The 22027-nt window shown below is 36.3% G+C and overlaps 1 protein-coding gene across 3 annotated transcripts in view; it reads right to left on the bottom strand.

Moving 5' to 3' along the window:
• Positions 1 to 22027, bottom strand: part of ATM (ATM serine/threonine kinase) — a 121808-nt gene that overhangs the window by 20434 nt on the left and 79347 nt on the right. For all 3 annotated transcript variants that reach the window (XR_009546791.1, XM_060180121.1, XM_060180120.1), the window contains 14 exons: positions 17267 to 17354; positions 15561 to 15649; positions 15363 to 15465; positions 13614 to 13762; positions 11155 to 11259; positions 9513 to 9632; positions 8411 to 8648; positions 7603 to 7770; positions 6360 to 6473; positions 4932 to 5149; positions 3665 to 3872; positions 3035 to 3148; positions 2527 to 2685; positions 1425 to 1563 (listed from right to left, as the gene is read on the bottom strand). Coding sequence is in view for 2 of the 3 variants with exons in the window: in XM_060180121.1 (XP_060036104.1) it covers positions 1425 to 1563; positions 2527 to 2685; positions 3035 to 3148; positions 3665 to 3872; positions 4932 to 5149; positions 6360 to 6473; positions 7603 to 7770; positions 8411 to 8648; positions 9513 to 9632; positions 11155 to 11259; positions 13614 to 13762; positions 15363 to 15465; positions 15561 to 15649; positions 17267 to 17354 (2012 nt within the window). In the remaining variant the exon portion in view is untranslated. The remainder of the gene's footprint in view (positions 1 to 1424; positions 1564 to 2526; positions 2686 to 3034; positions 3149 to 3664; positions 3873 to 4931; positions 5150 to 6359; positions 6474 to 7602; positions 7771 to 8410; positions 8649 to 9512; positions 9633 to 11154; positions 11260 to 13613; positions 13763 to 15362; positions 15466 to 15560; positions 15650 to 17266; positions 17355 to 22027) is intronic.

The raw sequence follows: 22027 nt of genomic DNA on the forward strand, positions 1-22027 counted from the left end.
TATTAGATAGACACAGCTAGAAACTGAGAGGAATGGGGAGGTAGGAAGAGAGACAAAGAGATACCTGCAACCCTGCTTCATCACTCATGAAGCTTTCCCTTCTGCAGGTGGGGACCAGGGGCGTGAACCAGGGTCCTTGTGCACTGTAACATAGGCGCTCAACCAGGTGCGCCACCACCCGGCCCTAGCACTTTATTATTATCTGACCAGCTACTGCAAGAGCGATGAATTAGATAAAAGACATTCTACATTCTAACACTTTATGGAAGGTAAGCAGTAGAGCACAGTTAAAATTTTGTTTTTAACCCTAAAAACACTTAGTTGTTCAGTTACTTTAATAGGCCAGGTTTCATTTAATTTCTGCATCTAGAAGATTACCCAGAGAAATCACTTAATTTAGTGCAGTTATCTACTATCTGTTTCAACATAAGATAAATAAAATATGAGGACGTTGGGGCTGGGCGGTGGTACACCCAGGTTCAAGTCCTCGACCTGCACGAGGGACACCTTACAAATAGTGAAGCAGGTCTGCAGATGTCTTTCTCCCTCTCTGTCTTCCTTCCCCTCTTAATTTCTCTGTCCTGTCAAATAAAATAGAAAAAAAGAAAAAAATATATAGAGAGGATGTTGAATCAATTACAAAATATAATCATTAGGACTTTCATCTATGTAAATGGAACACTACAACTTTTGGCGCTGGGCAGTTAGTGCAACGGGTTAAGTGCACATGGCGTGAATCACAATGACTAGCAAAAGGGTCCCAGTTTGAGGCCTTGGCTCCCTATCTGCGGTGGATGGAGAGTCACTTCACAGGTGGCGAAGCAGATCTGTAGATATCTGTCTCTCTCTCCCCCTCTGTTTTCCCCTCCTCTCTCGATTTCTCTCTGTCCTATCCAACAACAACAACAGCAATGCCAACAACAAAATGGGAAAAATGGCCTCCAGGAGCAGTGGATTCATAGTACAGGTACTGAGCCCCAGCAATAACCCTGGAGGGCAAAAAAGAAAAGAAAAAGAACACTATGTTTTTTAACAGATTTACATATTAGATTATCTTATTAATACACCCTTACAGAATGTAACGTAACAAGTCTTCAAACACATACTTCTCTCTCTCTCTTTTGCCTCCAGGGTTATAGCTGGGTTTTGGTACCTGTGCTACGCGTAAATCCATTGCTCCCGCGGCTATTTATTTATTTATTTATTTATTTATTCCTTTGGATAGGACAGAGAGAAATGGAGAAGGGAGGGGAAGACAGAGAGGGTGAGAGAAAGAGACACCTGTAGACCTGCTTCACCACTTGTGAAGTAAACCCCTTGCAGCTGGGGAGCTGGGGGCTTGAACCAGGATCCTTGCTCGAGTTCTTGCCCTTTGTAGTATGTGTGCTTAGCCCAGTGTGCCACCGCTGCCTCCAAATACATACTTCTCTGCATCTTCCATGGAGTGGCATCCATATTTGCTAATATAATATAAGCGTCACACAGTGCTTCAACATTTTTGACCATCCGAGGTCTCCTACTTCTTATAGTATTTATTATTTTGCTGGCAGCTTCAGTTCTATCCTATTAATAACAAAAAACATTATGTAAATATCCACCACTTTTCAGAGTAACTATAATAAGAAGAAAAATATGCATACATCTAGATACCTTCAGATACAAACAAAACGCTCATCTTATGTGTGAATGAAATGTGTGATAATCTTAGGAAGAAGTGATGATTTGGTTGTCTTATAAAAATCTATTTGAGGTGGGTGGGGGAGGTAGCACAATGGTTATGTAAAGAGACTCTCATGCCTGAGGCTCCAATGTCCCAGCCTCCATTTCCACATACTACCATAAGCCAGAGATGAGCAGTGCTCTGGTTAAAATAAATAAATAAATAAATAAATAATTTATTTATTTATTTTAGGGGGCAGGTGTTGCACCCAGTTGAATGCACACATTACTATGCGCAAGGACCTAGGTTCTAGTCCTGCTCCTCATCCCTTTCAATTCCTCTCTCTTAGCAAAAATAGAAAGAAAAAAAAAGTTTTTAAAAAAGCAGGACATTCATAATGCTGGTACTGAACTCGAGTGGTAATCCTGGTGACAATTAAAAACAAGCAACACAAAACTATTTTATTTTACTCACTGATATGAGGAAAAAAGTAAAATATGATTGTATTTTCTTTTTAAATTATTACTTTTTTATTTTAACTTAGAGGATGAGGGAGATGGAAGGAGAGAGAGGAAGATACAGAGAGGAGTGGCATCTGCAGCCCTGCTCCACTGTTCCTGAAGCTTTACCAAGGTCCTTACACATAGCTGACATGTGAATTCTACTGGGTGTACTGCCATCAAGTCCCTATTGTATTTTCTATTTAGATATACAGGAATTTTCAACCAGTTTTAGATGGTAGTAACAGAATTTACAAACTGAATACTGTGAGGAATACATTCTTAGGATTACTGAGACTTAGGAAAGGAATATTCTGAAAGGAATAAATAACACAATTCAAAAAATTATATGTTTAGTCCAAATACCTCATCAAGTTGAGAATTTTGCTTAGGAACATTTTTAGTTATTCTAGTCCTCCTTGCTGCCTCTGGTTTGGTCAAAAATTCATCTTTGTTTGCATTTGCTAAAGCCAGTATAATAAACAAAGTATGATGTGGGTGATCCATGGAAACTGTAGAGATGAGCTGTCAGAGAATAAAGAACTATCAGTTTATGCAGATGAACAAATAATAGAAAATACATAATAACTTTTCATTTTACCACTAAGATTTATGTTACTATACTAGATCCTGCAGCAGGTGGCAAGTGTGTATGTTGTGAGAGGCAACAGTACATGGGGAACAAAAAAGATAAGTGGATTATGTGGAGAGGGAACAGAAGGGAATCTTTACTTCTCTCCTTAGCTAGCAAAATAAACATGAATAAGTTTTGTATTTCTATGTCCTAGATTGTAATAGTATTATATACTTTACAGAGTACATAATAATATAAAATAAAAGCAACTGTATTTTGATTTTCAGATATTCTACTTACATTATTGAGGACTTCATGAAATCCTAGGCCTCCCATCATCTTAGTCCCCATTCTAGCAGCCAACTGGTACATAAGAGGCAAAAATTTATATGATGGGATCATCATTCCATCTCTCTGTCATGTAAAAAATACAAAATTAAGAAGCAGTGCATTTAAAGTAGTCTCATATCTAAGCAGATAAATTCTTCTAACATAATTGTGCTCCACTAGCACAATGATCTAAAAGTTGTTAGTCATCAATTAAACCTAACTTTTTAAAGTCAAAACTTAAGGAACACTATCATCTTGATATTTTCATAAATTTTTATTATATTTACAGAGGTAATGAATTTACTGAAAATTTCCAGGAAACAGAGGGAGAAAAAACCTTGCCTGTGACCATATCATTTTAATCACTTTCTGAATCCCCTAATCTAATATGGGTATTTTCTTGTAGTAACTGTAAAGATACAAGGAAAGACAAACCTAAATTATCTCACTGCCACTTTGACCAGCACTAGAGTTAATCAAGTATTTAAGGGTAGAGCAAAGAACCAAATACTCAGATACAAGATCAATGACACTGAGGGGCTTATGTCAAATTTAATTTAAAGTACAGGATAGAATATTGGGTTGAAAAAGTAGACTTGCCTTCATCATGCCATTAACTTCTGACACTCCAGAATTTTCAAGCCAGAGGGAACAAAGACGGAATATCCACATATCATGCTCTTCTCCACTTCGTAAACAGTTGATGTAATTTTCAACTGCTTTACATAAGAAACGTTTACGATCTTCTTTCAGTGCACGGAGTGAACATTCATCCAGTTCCAGCTCTCGTTGAACCTTTACTGTATATCTTACATTGGATAATTAAAGCCATTAAATTATACTATCAAATCACACATGATATACAAAATAAATAAGAAATGGGTGCTCATCCCTGGAGAAAAAGTAAAAATCTAAGAATTACGAAGGAAACAATTTAACTTTTAATAAGCTTCTGCAGCTAAAATGTTGCCATAGGCAACCAAGTTTTTTATTAAGCTTTATTCTCTCCTTTATACTAAAATATACAGATCAAATTCAGGCTTTGGTTGTGTCAAAATAGGTAACTTATCTGTACTTCAACACCACATTTTTTCCCCCCAAATATGATTAAAAAAATGTGGGGGTATAGCATAATGATTATGCAAAAGACTTCTATGCCTGAAGCACCAGAGGTCCTGGATTTAATCCCCAGTACTATTATAAAACAAAGCTAAAAAGAAAAGAAGAAGGTAGGAAGGAGAAGACATATATTAGACAATGAACTAGTAAGAGCACGAGATATTCAGAAAAGAATGTAAGTCACATAAATTTGGATTAACAACTATAGGGCCAATATAAACTATTTATACTTAGGGCAAGCATCAGTACTCTAAATTATTATAAATTATACTGAAAAAAGATGGAGTCATTTTTTTAAGAGATAAATTTCATATATGTGTGTGTGTGAGAGAGAGAGAGAATATATATATGATAGATACGAAAGGAAACTGAGAGATAGCTGTAGCACTGTTTTACTACTTATGAAGCTTCCCTCCCTGCAGGTAGGGACTAGGGGCTTGAACCTGGGTCTTTGCACACTGTAATGTGTGCAACCTGGCCTCAGGAGCTATATTTTCTTTCTTATTGCGTAAAGATAGAGAAAAATTGAGAGAATGGGGGAGATAGAGAGGGAAAGAGACAGAGAGACACCTGCAGCCCTGCTTTGCTTTTCCCCCTGCAGTTGGTGACCAGGGAGTCCTTGTGCACTGTGATGTGAGCACTTAACCAGGTGCAACACTGCCTGGTCCTAGGAGCTACATTTTCTACACAGATGAATTCATTCTGTTTATTAATGGACTAATATTTTTACTTAAAGAAACCTAATTACCTGTTGGTCTGAATTTTATGTTCCCTAAGAAGACCCACTTCTGCTTTGGCCCTTTTTAGTAGAGCTTGCTTATTTTCAAATTCTGAAGATTTCATGTAGTTTTCAATTCTCTGGTACTGAGTGTCTGAGAACCGTGCCAGTGAGAGAAATGCTTTCATTTTTCCATTTCTGAGCTCGTCATTGTTTTCTCCATAGAAATTTCCAGCTACCTTCACTGCCTTCAAGAAAACACAACCTATGTTATATTTATAGACACAAAATACATCTAAACAATCACTAAACTCAAAGACAGAGTCCACTAAAGTTTAATTTATGTATGTGTATAAGCTAAATGATATGAATAACCAAATAAGCTAATAATTATAAAGACAAGGCCTTGGGCGGGAGAGATAGATTCCTGGATAGGGAGTCTGCCTTCTCATGTGTGTGGCCCAGGCAGAGCAGGTCCAAGGCCCATGGCACCACAATAAAAATAAATTAAAAAATTAAAGGCTGGGAGTCGGGCGGTAGCACAATGGGTTAAGTGCACATGGCGCAAAGCACAAGGACCGGCTGAGGATCCCAGTTCGAACCCCCTGCTCCCACCTGCAGGGGAGTCGCTTCACAGGTGGTGAAGCAGGTCTGCAGGTGTCTATCTTTCTCTTCTCTTCTTCTCTCCATTTCTCTCTGTCCTATATAACAATGACAATATGAATAACAACAACAACAATAAAAAAAAGGGCAACAAAAGGGAAAATAAATAAATAAATATAAAAAATGGAAGGCTTTATATAAAACTTAAAAACAACCCCATTTGCTTTTCATGTTATACTTATTTATTGATGAGGCTATTTCCAAATTTAGTTAAATGAAAGGAGTAAGAAAAAGGAAAAGGGAGGATGAAAGGGGTAGAAGACTATTGTCCTCTATCTGTAGGGCAGAATTGGGCTATAAGTGAATAAAACTTTATCTCCATATCCCATAGCTACCTATTTTTTGTAGATGAGTAGCTGGTGGTGGGAAGTAGAGAAGATACATTTGCACTTTCAAATGTGTTTTTTTGGTGGTAGGGAGGGTGTTAAGTGGGAGAGGAGGATATAGTTCATCCAGTACAAGGACTGAGGTTCAAGCCTCTGGCTGGCCAAGGGAGCATCCTGCAAAGAGGAAGCTTCACAAACAATGGAGCAGTGCTGACGTATCTCTTTTCTCTTCTCTGTCTCTGTCTAAATATAAGAGTCCACAACAAAGTCCAATGAAAAACCTGGCAGGGCCAAAAACTTGTACCATTCTGTCTTACATTTCCTAAAGATTACACAAAGCTCTATCAAGTAATACTATATGGGAGAAGTTAAATAATACTTTACTGCTTTGAAATATATTTGGCCTTGATGAAAAGATCAAGTTTTTGAATACTAAACAATTTTCTTAAAAGTTACTCAAAAGTCTTACCTTCTCTAAGTAGGTCTGCATAATTACTGTAGGATTTTCTAGACATGTTTCTGCTAACCAGTTGCCACAGACCCTCAGACATTCAGTGTATATAAGTTTTAGGCTGGGATCATTCTATATGTGAAAAGAGAAAAAAATAAATTAAAAATTAAAATTAAATTTATTTCACTATCAATATGTATACAAGAAACTCTTCCATGTATAGGAAAGACAGATTAAAATGTTCTTCATCATCTGCTTTCACCTATTTTAAAATTTGCATGTATGTAAATTTATGATCTAGTCATTCTCTATTTTATTATTAATATTATCATGTATTATTATGTAATATTAATAATATATGATAATATTATAGCAATTCACATTTCCTTAATACTTGCATATGCTAAGCACTTTCTAATATATTTTTATGCATTAACTCATTTAATTAAGAACACGAACCCTATGAAACCAGTACTATTATTGTCCTTAATTTGCAAAGTAAGAAAGGTGAGGCTAAACAGAGCAGGTAACTCTGTTTAGTAAACTATGTTTACTCCAGGGGTCACATTATGCATCAATGTCCATTATATCATATCAGCTTCTGGTGCTTTTGTATCATGACAAATTATCTAACAATGGAGGAATTCTCATAAATGCCCAGTACCAAAATGTACAGTTAAGTTGATAGATACAGGGATATCAGTATGACCAAACCTTTAAAAATATCATAAATCCTAAAAATGCCCCTACTTTGTCTACTATAAGTAAGACACAGAGCTATAGAAGCAACTAAATTTACAAATAATAGTTAAATTAGGTACAATACTAGACAGGATATTTCCAAAGTATTTGGATTGGTTGGCAACTAAAATAGTTTAAACTTTTAAACTTTCCTTTTGTTCTTAGGCATTTCCTCTTCCATTTTTTGTACATACACTTTCAAATTTATAGTAGCTATTTTGTATTTTATATTCCCTTCCTGACTTTGATATAAAGTCAAAATAAATGCTTAACAAACAGTTGTAAATAAAATCTACCTCGACAAGAGTGATAGGATTGTTGTAAATAGGAAAAATGAATACTTTCTAAACCTTTTTTATAAATATTAATTTTCAAGACTCCTTTTTATAACTTCTTAATCATACACCTGTAATTTCAAGACTTTAATAATAAGACTGTGGATTTAGTAAAAAAAAAAATTTAAAAGCACAATGGCTTTTACAGCATTAAAATACTAGTTTTAGCCAAAAGTAAAGTGAACCTCAGTACAGCTGGCATCCAACTTCTTGATCATCTGCTTGAGAATGTTCAGGGCAAGACTCTGTTCCTCCTTTGCCCAGAAAACTTGTGCTTCTTCCAGCTGCCACTCAGAGACTCCACAACTGGCTGAATTGTACTGTTTAATTTGAAATATTGCCCTTTCAGGGAGCTGAAAGAAAAATTGTATGTGGGAGTAAATATTTTTATTATTACTAATAACATTGGAAAACATAGAAAATTACTTTGTGACTTTTCCGACAGCCCAATAATAATGAATGTAGTAACTAACATTTACTTAGGACTTTTCTATTTCTCAGGGACTATTTTTAATAAACCTCTCTTTTTTTATATGTAAAATGTATATATAAAACTAGAATTGTTATAAATGTGGCATGTTAAGTTTTTTCTTTTTTTTTTTTTTTAATTTTTTATTTAAGAAAGGATTAGTGAACAAAAGCATAAGGTAGGAGGGGTACAACTCCACACAATTCCCACCACCCAATCCCCATAACCCACCCCCTCCCATGGTAGCCTTCCCATTCTCTATCCCTCTGGGAGCATCTTACATTATAACTAGAAACTTGAGATTTAGATAAAGTAAGCTGCCCAAGGTTTAATCCAAAATGTGAATTTTTAAACAATTATCTTATACCATTTGATTATTATAAAACAGTGTACTACAGATTATGTGCTCTACAGTTGGAATAGCAATCACTGCCCTTCAATGGCATGTCCTTTTTATTCATGCTTTCTATTTCCTGGAAAATAAAAGGAAAGAGGTAAAATAAGGGAATGATAAATCCGTTTACCTGAGTGTTCTTGAAAGTTCGAGCTAGCATAGAGAATTCTACAAGATGCTTGGTGAGAATGTCCTTAAAACATTCTTTTTGGGAGTTCTCCATTTCCTTTTCCATCAAAATCTCCAAAATGACTGTGCGAAGAGCCATGATAGGCTCCTGGAAACTAAAATCACTGTCTTTGAGAAGCTGGGAATGTTTCCGCCACTTAATGTATAATTCAGAAGGTTGCCTATCTGTGATTTTTGGTCTGAAAGTCAAATAATAAAGTTCATGTAAGTAAAATGATTTTTAAAAATTTTTCATCTTTTATTTATATGAAATAAATTTTAAAAATTACTATCATGAAAGTTGTAAACCTTAAAGCAAATACAAAGTTGTTTAAGCAGTAAGAAGACTGTAAATTCACTGCTCTAGAGGCCTCCCCCCTTTTCCTTTCCTTTATTCCAACAGAGACAAAGAGAAATAAGAAAGGTGGAGAGAGAGACAATTACAGAAGTGTTCCACTGTCCATGTGCACTCTACCAAATTCACTACCATCTAGTCTCAGAGACCAGACCTTCGAAATAAGCTGAAAGATGCACCAGAATTTAGAAAATTACAAATAATTTTACTTCTCAGTTTGACAGAGAAAGCACTGGACAGAGCTGAGCTTTGCTCTGGTAAAAACAGAAAGCAAAACCAAAATATAAATCTTTATAAATAGAAAACTATGGCTAATTTTTTTTTTTTTTTTTTTTTTGCTTGCAGGGTTATTGCTGGGCCTCGGTGCCTACACTACAAATCCTCTACTCCTGGAGGCTATTTTTTCCCTTTTGTTGCCCTTATTGTTTATCGTTGTCATTATTATTATTGTTGTTGTTGCTGTTGTTGTTGGATAGGACAGAGAGAAATCGAGAGAGGAGAGGAAGACAGAGGGGGGGAGAGAAAGACACCTGCAGACTCGCTTCACTGCTTGTGAAGCGATGCCCCTGCAGGTGGGAAGCTGGGGGCTCGAACTGGGATCCTTAATGCCGGTTCTTGCGCTTTGTACCACGTGCACTGGCTAATCTATTTTTCAAAGTGATAGTTGGTAAAAGAAAAGTTGCACATTAGAATCATATAGACCACATACCTGGAGAAGAGCTCCCCAATGTTTTCAATCTCACCAATAGCCTGCAATCTGCTAAGTGTTGGGTAGAGTGAATATACAGATTCAAGGCTACCCTTACACAACTCCTCTATTTCTTTGATTCTAGAGACAAAAAGGACAAGACACAGTGAAAGCTGAAAAAAGATTTTCAGGAAGATAAACATTCAAATTATTGTTAAAAGTTCACATCATAGGATTTGATGCTGATTTAATAATATCAATATTCAAAATGATCATGTATCCAAAACAATATAAGTCTTGGAATCATACAGATGTAGATCTAAATCCCGGTTCTTCCATGTATGGTTGCATAACTCTGAGCACATTACTGGATTCCTCAGAACCCAGTATTTTTCACTTCCAGAATTAGTTTGAATAGTAGAAAATATATAGGAAGAGTCTGACAAAGTGGCTAGCATATAACAAGCACTTAAGTAGTTGCCAATATCACACCTGTAACACAGGATTTATTAAGTAACAACTACAGTTTTCAAAGTTCTTTTTAAAAAATATTTTCTCTTGGACAGAGACAGAGAGGAGCTGAGAAGGATGGGGAGCTAGAGAGCTAGAGACAGACACTGTTTCACTGCTTGTGGAACTTCCCTCCTGCAGGTAGGGAGGGACTAGGGGGTGGAACTGAACCCAGCTTCTGGCACTACTATTAAAATGATGTTGTATTTATTTAACACATTAAATAAACTCTTTCTCACGTATTATCTCATTTGTGCCTTAAAACAAGCTTCTAATTACTTGACCACTAGTTATTAAAGAGAACAGGCTATAAAACTAGAGGAAGACAATCAAAATTCTCAATATACTGGGCCAGAAAGATAGCATGAATAAGAATTAACAAACATTTTTGAGGATTTAGAGTAAAACAGCTATCTAAAGGGTCTTTTTTTTTTTTTTTTTAAAGAAAGAATACATTTGAGTCATATAAACATCATAAAAATTACTACTAGGAAAAAAAAATAATGTAGTATAGAGAATTTTTTTTTCCCTTTTTGCTTCCATGGTTATCGCTGGTTCTCTGTACTGGTACTATAATGCCACAACTCCTGGCAGCCATTCTTTTCCTCTCCCATTTTGGTGGAGAGTATAGAAAGACATTGAGAGGGGTGGGGGAGATCAACAGAAAGAGAGACACCTGCTTCATAGCTTGTGAAGCATCCCCACTGCAGGTCAAGAGCAGGGGCTCGAACCCAGTTCCTTTGTAGATCCTTGCACATAATACTATGTGCATTTAACCACTTGCACCACTGGCCACCTCAGAGATACTTTTTCAAGCTATCTAAAATTGTAGTTACAGTGGGCACACCTACACATTCATATAAAGTGCTTGTGGAAGATAAAATTCATTAAGCATTTATTTCTCAGATGTGCAAAACCTATGAAACTGCCTTAACTGGATATTTCCTTTTGCATTATTTGACTTCCAACACTGGTATGAATTACAGACAGTATTTTTTTAGGGAAGGGCAGGGAACAAATGATGTGGAAACAAGCTGACGATAGCCACTGAGTCCTTCTCCTCTCGCTGATGCAAACTCTTATGTTGAAAGTTGCAGTTTTCAGAACAGAAGTTATAACATTAAATGTTAAAATTTAGTAACTTTTATAATACCTGGCATATTTGAGAGTTTCATAAAATGTGGAGAATTCTTTATCTCTTAGTGACTGTAGAGCATTATACATTGATTCATGGTAATTGGCTCCTTCTATTTCTTTGCTGTGAGATCATTTTAAAAAATGAAAGAAAATATTTAATAACAAAATCCCATAAGTATGTGTACATCAAATTTCAATTTTAACATTACACCATTAAAAAGCATATTTCTAGAAATTTCAGTAAGAAACATAAAAAAATTAAGAAAAAGAAACAAAGAGTTTTTTGGATCATATAAATTCAAGCTGAAAAAACTTTTTTCATAAAAAAATTTGTGTGGGAATAAAATTTTCCCAGACACTATAGCATCCCGTTCTAGCTTGCAAAAGATCCATTAATGGATAAGTCAGATCAAGTCCCCATTTTCATGAAATTTATGTTCTGGTTTGGAGATGTTGGACAGTAGTATGATAAATATCAAATAGTAACAAGGAACACACAAATAGTTGGAAGAGGATAACAAAATAAAATGAGTCCGTGGCTACTGTAGAATAGGTGGTCAGAAAACGTCTCTCTGAAGTTGTGACATCATTAAATTTGTATCTTACAAGAAACAGCTTATATGGTAACAGAGAGAAAAGAGAGAGAGAGACAGCACAATGTTTATGCAAACACTTTCATGCTTGAGGCTCCAAAGTTACCTGTTCAATCCCCTGAATCACCATAAGCCAGAGTTAAGCAATGAAAGAAAAAAAAGAAGTAAAGAAAAAGAAACCCACAGAAAACTTCTATGTGATAAGAATATAGTAGTAAGAATGGCTTATGATTTAGAAAGGCAAGTAGAAGTGCACTCACAGAGTAAAATGTTTTTAAAATCAGAAAACGTTTCTAGTTTTATTGTGATCTTACAGTGTGAAATATGAAGGGCTCAGCTAATTAAATTTCTTCTATAAAGGCAACTAAATATACAATTAATTTAATTTTTTATTATACCACAAAAATTCTTATAAATAAATAAAAACTTAAATATATTTTGCCATTAAGGTTACTGCTGTGGTATACTGCACCCCAGCAGGTTTTTTTTTTTTTTTTTTTAAAGTGTGAGAGGCACAGAGGTGAGACATCATGGTACTTCTCCACTATTTGTGAAGCCTCCCCTTGACAGTTGCTCCTATGTGGTGGTCAGGGGCTTGAACCTGGGTCCTTGTGCATGGCAAAGTGTACACTCTATCAGGTGAACTATCTCCTGGCTCCAAATATGAATCTCTTGTTAGATAAGGTGTTTGGTTTTCTTACATAGTTATTATAAATGTACCTTCCTAATACTGAGTTCCAGTTTAGAAGTATATTTGATTAAGAATATTTTAGGGAGTCAGGTGGTAGCACAGCAGGTTAAGCGCAGGTGGCGCAAAGCACAAGGACCAGTGTTAAGAATCCGGGTTCAAGCCTCTGGCTCCCCACCTACAAGGGAATCACTTCACAAGTGGTGAAGCAGGTCTGCAGGTGTCTATCTTTCTCTCCCCCTCTCTGTCTTCCCCTCCTTCCTCCATTTCTCTCTGTCCTATCCAACAACAAACACATCAATAACAACAACAATAATAACTACAACAAGGGCAACAAAAGGGAATAAATAAATATTAAAAATAATAATAATAAAAGGACAAGAAAAAGTTGGTCTGGGAGTAGTGGTATCATACATGCACAACACCCTAGCACCACACACATGAAAAAAATCATATATAAAATAATGAGTTTTGTATGCTATTTAGCCGGTACAAGTGCTACATAGCTAAAATGTAGTACAGAGTGGAAATGGAAATGTTTATATTTTAACTTGGATTTATAAACAAGTGGAAAGATTCTCAAAAAATATATATATTTCTTTCTTTTGGCATGTAGGAACCTCTATATACCTGTGTGAGTCTATTGATCCTAGTGGGCTCGTTCTCTCTAATTTAAGATAGACAGAGGCAAGAAAACCATAGCCCCTGTTGTGCATGATGCTTTCATATGGTACCCACGAGATTGAACTTAAGTTCCTCTATTTCTTTTCTTTTTAAAAATTTAAAAAAAAAATTATTTATTACCTTTTGTTGTTCTTATTGTTTTATTTTTGTAGTTATTATTGATGTCGCTGTTGTTGGATAGGACAGAGAGAAATGGAGAGAAGAGGGGAAGACAGAGGGGGAGAGAATGATAGACACCTGCAGGCCTGCTTCACTGCCTGTGAAGGAACCCTCTGCAAGTGGGGAGCTGGGGGCTCTTACAGGGATCCTTAAGCTGGTCCTTGCACTTTGCGCCAACTGCGCTTAACCCACTGCGTTACTGCCTGACTCTCTAGTTTCTCTATTTCTATTTCAAAAATTAACTGAGGGTTAGGTGGAGTTACCCTAACGTAGAAGAGAAAAAACTCAAAGCTAGGTAAATTAACTGCTTATAAAGCGAGAAATGCCAATACAAAACACTAGGGGTCTTACTTGACAGAAATGCAGAAGTCCCATTGCATGTTCCTCCATGCTGCTTGGTAATGACATTCTTGTAGTTCAGTACACCACTCTTTGTTTTTTTGATCTAATCCTTTTAAATAGATAGAAAGAACATGGTGGAGTCCCAAATTCTGCAAGGACTGAGCAGGAGTTAAAAAAAAAAAAAAAGAAAAAGTAAGTAATAAAGATAACAATAAAAAAACCCTAAAAATGAAATATAAAAAGTAACTGTAGCATGTTGGTAGTTTATACTATATCTCTTACAACTCTAACACAAGGGGCTGGGTGGTGGCTCATAGTCAAGTGCCCATGTTACCATGAGCAAGGACTCAAGTTCAAGACTGATTCCTATACAGGGGAAGCTTCATGAGTGGTGAGGCAGTGCTGTAGGTGTCTTTCTCTTCCTCTCCTATTGATTTCTGTCTCTATCCATAAATAAATAAATACTTAAAAAAATAGTGTGGGACAGAAGGTAGTGTACCTGGTTAAGCACACATAATATCATGTGTAAGATTCTGGGTTTGAGCCCCAATCCCTATCTTTGGGGGGATGCTTCACAAGTGGTGAAGTAGGTCTTCAAGTATCTGTCTGTCTGTCTCTCTCTCTATCCCTCCCCTCTCAATTTCTCTCTGTTCTATCCAATAAACTAAAAAATTTTTAAAAATTAAAAAGCTTACCATCTACCCTAACCCTCCACCCAGCACTATATTTAGTGCTATATTCCAAATTCATATTCTGCTTTGAGTTTCCCTTTCTGTTCTTTCTCAACTTCTGTTTATAAATAAAAATTTTTAAAAAAAAGGAGCAATGGATTCATAGTGTGGCACTGAGCCTCAGTAATAACCCTAATGATGATTTAAAAAAACAAAAGATAAATGGCGTTTTATACTCACTGATAATAATACAGTAAAATAAAATTCCAAAACAATGATCAGTATGTTCTACTAAAAACACAAAACATTAAACTTGTAAGTCTTCAATATTGGATAGAAGAATGGCTAAGGAATACTCATCAGTATCAGAAATAATATCTTCTCAAGCCAGTTTGAATGGAAAATGAAAGAAATAATCTACATGAATTTTTTTCAGATGAAACACTTAGTAAACTATCTAATACATTGTATACAATAAAAAATTGTTCTTTTTTATGTTTTTAAATTTCTCTATTGATGGATTAATGTTTTACAGTTGACAGTAAATACAATAGTTTGTACATGCATAACATTTCTCAGCTTTCCACATGACAGTACAACCCCCAGTAGGTCCTCTGCCATCCTATTCCAGGACCTGTACTCTTCCCCCCCCCCACCCCAGAGTCTTTTACTTTGGTGCAATACAGAAAAAAAAAATTATTCTTTTAACTAAAAACATCAAGATCAAAAAATTTACACTACTTTTTAGGTCAGTAGCCTATCCAATTATCCAAAAAGTATTAGCCTAGTGCATGGAAAAGAAGTAACTTTCAGACCTATTCTAAAATTTAGTATTTCTGATAGAGAGGAAAAGAGACAGAGATATACCTATAGCCCTGCTTCACCACTCATGAAGCTTTTCCCTTGCAGGTGGGGACCAGGGGCTTGAACCTGTGTCCTTGTACACTATAATGTGTATGTTTAACTAGAGGGGCCACCACCTGGTCGCCTTATTCTAATTTTATCAGGCTGTGTAAATATATCACACTAACATACTGAAATAGTAACCTTAGTATCATACCAGCAGTACTTTCCCAAAACTGTGTACCTGAATTATTCCTGCCTGGCGGGTTGATGAGGAAATTGATGTTTCAAGATCATATGTTACTAGGGCTTTCCCCCACATTGCTTCATGTTCATATGTTCGTAATCTGTAAGAAAAGATTTTTTAAATACCTGAGTTCTACAAGCATGTAACTCTTGTTTTAACAATTAATATGCCATTATTTTGAAAAATACAATTTACCTAGTAAGGGGTTGTAATACTTTCCCTCCACCACAGCCATACAGACTATCCGGCTCTCCTATGCTTTTGTAGATTTCTAAGAGCAGATCCTAAAAGCAGGAGGTAACAAAAATTGGGGGTGGGGGAGAAACATAAATTTAGCAAATTTTAAATTATATCATTACTAGATATGGTCATAGATTGTTGACATAACTAGAACTATACATGAAAAACAGCTAGAACTATACATGGAAAATTTAAGTTTGGCAAAGTCTGAATTTGGTAAAAGTAAAGGTCATTAAGTTTTCTTTGAAAGAAACTAAAAAATGTATTATGTTGTGGTTGGCAAAAATATGATATGGGTAAAGAACTGGTCTGATTATTCAAATCTTCACTGTAGAATTTATATAAAAAAGTTTATTGAAATTCACATAAAAATGCTAAAAATTACATGACATAGAAAACTTACCACCTTCTGCAACCCACAACGACCCTGGGTCTATACTCGCAGAGGGATAGAGAATGGGAAAGTTATTGGGGAAGGGATGGGATATAGAGAGCAGAAAGAGTAAAGAAGAAATAGAGATAGCAAATACAGACAACCCTTTCCCAAAGTTTGCCTGTGAAGGAAGGAAAAAAAAAAAAGGGTGATCCCTTATGACAGAGGGAAGTGATTTTGCTTGTTTAAAGGGAAATGCTTTAACTGATGAACTTGGAAATATTTGGTTGAGAGGGAACACAGTATAATAAAAAAAAGGTTCTGGGGGGTCGGGCGGTGGCGCAGTGGGTTAAGCGCATGTGGTGCAAAGTACAGGGACCAGCGTAAGGGTCCCGGTTCGAGCCCCCGGCTCCCCACCTGCAGGGGAGTCGCTTCACAGGCGGTGAAGCAGGTCTGCAGGTGTCTGTCTTTCTCTCCCCTTCTCTGTCTTCCCCTCCTCTCTCCATTTCTCTCTGTCCTATCCAACAACGAACTGCGTTAACAAGGGCAATAATAATGACCACAACGAAGCTACAACAAGGGCAACAAAAGGGGGGAAAAATGGCCTCCAGGAGCGGTGGATTCATGGTGCAGGCACTGAGCCCAGCAATAACCCTGGAGGAGGGAAAAAAAAAAGGTCATGAGAACATTTTGATCTTGGAAGGAGAGACTATCTTAACAAGGGATAGAGTTTTACAATGCGAGCAGAAGTAGATACATTACTATGTTTGATAGTTGTGGTAGGACTTCCTATGTGTGTCTTCTAAAAAGTCTAAGGAAATTTTAAAGCAAAAGTAAAGACACACTGCCTAGCTTAAGAATGTCACAAAGTATTGTGAACCAGTTTAAGGGTAGATATTAAGAAACTTACAGAAGCAATCTACTCAGATGTAACATATCGATACAGGAAAATATGTAAGTGCTATAAAGATGAATGGGGTACTGTGACAGAAAACATGGTATAAATTCACCCTATAAAAGAAATAATTATATCTCTCTCAAATAAAGAAACTCAAAGTTTAATTTACTTAAGAAATTTATGTAAATTCTAGGTGGTAAAGTCAGGATTAGAAATCAACCAAGTTTATCTATAAGGCTTTGAATTTCAAATCATGAATATATCTATCTCAGTCCAAAGAAGTAACTTTAGTTTGGAAATCAAATGGCATGTAAGTAGTCTCTATAACAAAATAATAACCCAAAGTATAGAGTAGCTATTACCATAAGCAATAGGCTATGTTATAATTACCTGTAAACTTATTCCTGTTTCTTCTTTACTCTTTTCACTTAAACTAGAAATTGTTGTAGATTGGCTTCCTTCTTCAAACATAAGATTTCTGTTTATTACAAAAACACTTCTTTTAATGAGAATATACTATTTGGAAACTTGTTGATACATATAGTAATGACATAAGCTAACAAAAGTCACAAGCACATATGAAGCACATACTTTAACGCATGTAGGCCAAGTACCAAAAAAGAAAAAAAAAATTTTTGAATGTTAATTCTCTCAATTAAAAGTTCATTTTGATGATAATCTCTAAAATATTAGAAGGCTATAGTGCTTGAAAATTATGATTTTTTTAGAGGCCTGATTAAAAACAGAGCAAATAACTAATTCAGTTGCTAAATGTTCTGACTTTCACCTCCAGTTAAGCCTTACTAATAACCACAAGCATAAAAATTAACACAATGATACCACTTACTACCTGATAAAGTGTCAAAAAAATAATAAAGTCTAATAACTAAGTACTGAGATGGAAGTGGATAAGTATGTTTCACATACCCAATTTTATAAAACTATTAAGTCACAGGATTAGAACTCAGATTTATCTACTGTAAGGTGTTAGCATTTTTAAAACAACATCTTTATTCAGTTAATCAGTGTGCTTATCAGTGTTTGTTTGTTTGTGTTTTTGCCTCCAGGGTTATCTCTGGGGCTCCATGCCTGCACTACAAATCCACTCCTCCTGGAGGCCATTTTTCCCATTTTGTTGCCCTTGTTGTAGTTGTTATTGTTGTTATAGCTGTTGTTGGATAAGACAGAGAGAAATCGTAAGAGGAGGGGAAGACAGGGGGAGAGAAAGATAGACACTGCAGACCTCCTTCACCGCTTGTGAAGCAACCCCCCTGCAGGTGGGGAGCTAGGGGTTCAAACCGGTATCCTTACTCCCTTGCACTTTGCGCCTTGTGCACTTAACCCACTGCACTACCACCGAGCCCGCAGGTGTTAGCTTTAAACCATGCATTTAAACAAATAAACTGGTAGTTCCATAAGGATTTTCAGTTCCGAAATCATGCCAGCCTGTGTTCATCATAGTAATATTCTAATATGTCATAAGAGATAGAGCTCTTAGTTAACTATAAACTTTTCTTTTTTCACGCAGAACAGAAATAGTTATACTTTTGTTACCTTCTTCAAATGAAAGGACTATTCATGATCCACTTCTTTATGAATTATATTTCTGAGAAGTATGTAAATTGGTATAGACACTTTAAAAAGCAATCTGGCGGGAGCCGGGCGGTAGTGCAGGTGGCACGAAGCACAAGGACTGGCTTAAGGATCCTGGTTCGAGCCCCCAGTTCCCCACCTGCAGGGGAGTCGCTTCACAGGTGGTAAAGAAGGTCTGCAGGTGTTTATATTTCTCTCCCCCTCTGTCTTCCCCTTCTCTCTCCATTTCTCTCTGTCCTATCTAACAATGATGACATCAATAACAACAATAACTACAACAGTAAAAAAAAAGGGCAAAAAAAGGGAAAATAAATATAAAAATATTTTTAAAAGCAATCTGGTACTATTTATAAGGTTAATTATTTGTATATAGTGCAACATATTCATTAATGGTGCATCACCAATTGTGGCATATTTTACTGGTGCATTATGTGGAAGCAACAACAACTTAATAAACTATGGCATACAATATAAATAAATCTACAAAATTAGGTAAGGGAGTGGTAGTGCAGGCAGTAGAACACAAATTACCATAAGCAAGGACCTGGGTTCCAACCCCTGATCCCCAACTGCAGGAAGAAGCTTCATGAGTAGGAGAGCAGTGTTGTGGGTATTTCTTCTGTTTTCCTCTCCCTCTCTGTCTTTTTAAATTATTATTTTTATTTTTTAAATTTATTTCTTTATTGGGGAATTAATGTTTTACATTCAACAGTAAATACAATAGTTTGTACATGGATAACATTCCCCAGTTTCCCATTTAACAATACAACCCCCACTATGTGATTTATCATCCTTCGTGGCCTCTTTTTGTTGTTGTTGTTGTAGTTATTATTGTTGTTGTTATTGATGTCATCGTTGTTAGATAGGACAGAGAGAAATGGAGAGAGGAGGGGAAGACAGAGAGGAGGCAAGACAGACACCTGTAGACCTGCTTCACTGACTGTGAAGCGACACCCCTGCAGGTGTGGAGCCGGGGGCTTGAACCGGGATCCTTATGCTGGTCCTTGAGCTTTGCGTGAACCACATGCACTTGACCCACTGCGCTACTGCCTGACTCCCCTCCCTCTCTGTCTTACCCTCTATCAAAACAGAAAGAAAATGGGAATTGTGGAGTTCTTGTGCAGGCATTAAGCCCCAGCAAAAAATCAAGATAGCAAAAACAAAACAAGACAAAAACTCACCTGGTTAAGCACACACACTGCAATGCACAAGAACCCAGGTTCACTCCCCTGGTCTCTACCGGAAAAGCTTCACGAGCAGTGAAGCAGTACTGCAGGTGTCTCTCTGTTTCTCTCACTGTCCTTCCCCCTTCACTCAATATTCCTATCTGTCCTATCAAATAAAGAAAGTTTAAAGAAACTACAATAAAACAAGAAGGGCAACAAAAGGGAATAAATAAATATTAAAAAAAGAAAGTTTAAAGAAAAGAGATTTAAAAATCTACAAAAATATTAGAAAAACTACATCAAGAAAAGTGTACGGATAATTCCTTTCTCCCTTTTCTTTCTTTCTCTTTTTTTTTTCTAACTGAAGTATTGTTCAGCTCTGGCTTAAAATGATGCTGGGAATTTAACCTGGGACCTTTGATGCCTCAGGAATCAAATATTTTTACATAACCATTATGCAACCTCTCTAACCCACATGTAAAATTTCTTATAAAACTCAAAAAATAAGGACAGCTAAACTATACATATAGGTTTGTGTGCATCTAATAAAAACATCCAAAGGAATGACAGACATAAAATATATGATAACATTTACCTTTTGGAGGTATACAGAAAAATGAGTCAGAGGCCATTGATTTACATTACTGAAACTGATGTCCTATTTTATTTTATAAATTATACATATACAAATACATCTATTTGTTACCTTGTTGGTAAATCATATAGAAAAAGAGCTGGGTTTTAGAGGAGGAATTTGGGAAGTAGAAAAGACAGTATTAGAGGTTCTAAGAGAACAAATATTTATAGAACTGCCAGGCCTTCTTTCAAGCATTGTCTGAGATATTAGGAACACTAAAATGACTGAGGCTGTAAACTATAGTCTAAAGGAATTTAGTTCATTTTGTTTATAAACTATTGACCTGTGTTTTGCTTATAAATATACTAAATATAGGATCACCTTATAAGTATAGGATTACCTTATCACTTCAGTTTTTTAAAATTTTTTTATTATTTATTTTCCCTATTGTTGCCCTTGATGTTTTATTGTTGTTGTAGTTATTACTGTTGTTGATGTTGCTGTTGTTGGATAGGACAGAGAAATGGAGAGAGGAGGGGAAGACAGAGAGGGACAGAGAAAGGTAGATACCTGCAGACCTGCTTCACCACCTGTGAAGCGACTCCCCTGCAGGTAGGGAGCTGGGTGCTAGAACCGGGATCTTTACACTGGTCCTTGGGCTTTGCCCCACGTGCACTTAACCCTCTACGCAACTGCCCTACACCCTATCACTTTAGATTTACAGAATCTCAGCTCCACTTAACTTAGTTACTGAAACAAACAAGCCCTAATAGTCCCTACCCTTTATATCTTTTACACATTTCTTTTTACCTTCCCATCAGGCACCTGGAGGCAGGGCAGACTACATACCTCAGCATCACCATAAACCAAAGTTGAGCAGTGTTTTATTAAAATGTAAATAAAGTTGTTATAGTCCATATACCATCCATTCTTGAATTAAAGGTGCTTCTATTTATACTCAGAGAACAGTTCACTTATTTACTCCTGGTTAATAAATACTATTCTGGTGACAATGAGCATGGCCAGTTCATGACTGTCTGATCTCTATCCCTTCCTCTCTCAATTTTTCTCTATCCTACCAAATAAAATAGAAGTTAATAATAATAATAATAATAAAGCTGCAAGAGCTGTAGATTATAATGACAGCACAGAGCCCTAGCAATAATTCTGGTGACAATAAATAAATAGATATACTATAATGTTCTAGAGAACCAAATACAGAAGCATAATATTATAATCATCACTACTAAGTATGCAGGTTCTGACTCAAGCCTTTAAAACTCACAGAAAAGCCCCTGAAATAGTTCACTTGGATAGTGTGCTGCTTTACCATACAGGCAACCCAAAGTCAAGCATGGCCCTCACCATGTTGAAGGGAGTTTGGATGCTCTAGTTTCTTTCTGTCTCTTAAAAAGGAAGAAGAAGAAAATCGAACTCAGAGGACAATAAACTATTAATTTCTTACTCATTACATTCCTAAAGTGCATATATTTATATTAAATGTATCCTGACCACGAAAATACCAATTATACATCATTCTACACAGTATTTAGTGTAGATTGTTAACTGTTTTAAATTGAAAAGCAGAAATTAAGTAATAGGCAGTCGGGCAGTAGCGCAGTGTGTAGTAACAGGCAGTCGGGCAGTAGCACAGTGTGTAGTAACAGGCAGTCGGGCAGTAGCGCAGTGTGTAGTAACAGGCAGTCGGGCAGTAGCGCAGTGTGTAGTTAACAGGCAGTCGGGCAGTAGCGCAGTGTGTAGTAACAGGCAGTCGGGCAGTAGCGCAGTGTGTAGTAACAGGCAGTCGGGCAGTAG

The sequence above is a fragment of the Erinaceus europaeus genome, chromosome 20 (assembly GCF_950295315.1).
Source record: "Erinaceus europaeus chromosome 20, mEriEur2.1, whole genome shotgun sequence".
Taxonomy (NCBI): Eukaryota; Metazoa; Chordata; class Mammalia; order Eulipotyphla; family Erinaceidae; genus Erinaceus; species Erinaceus europaeus.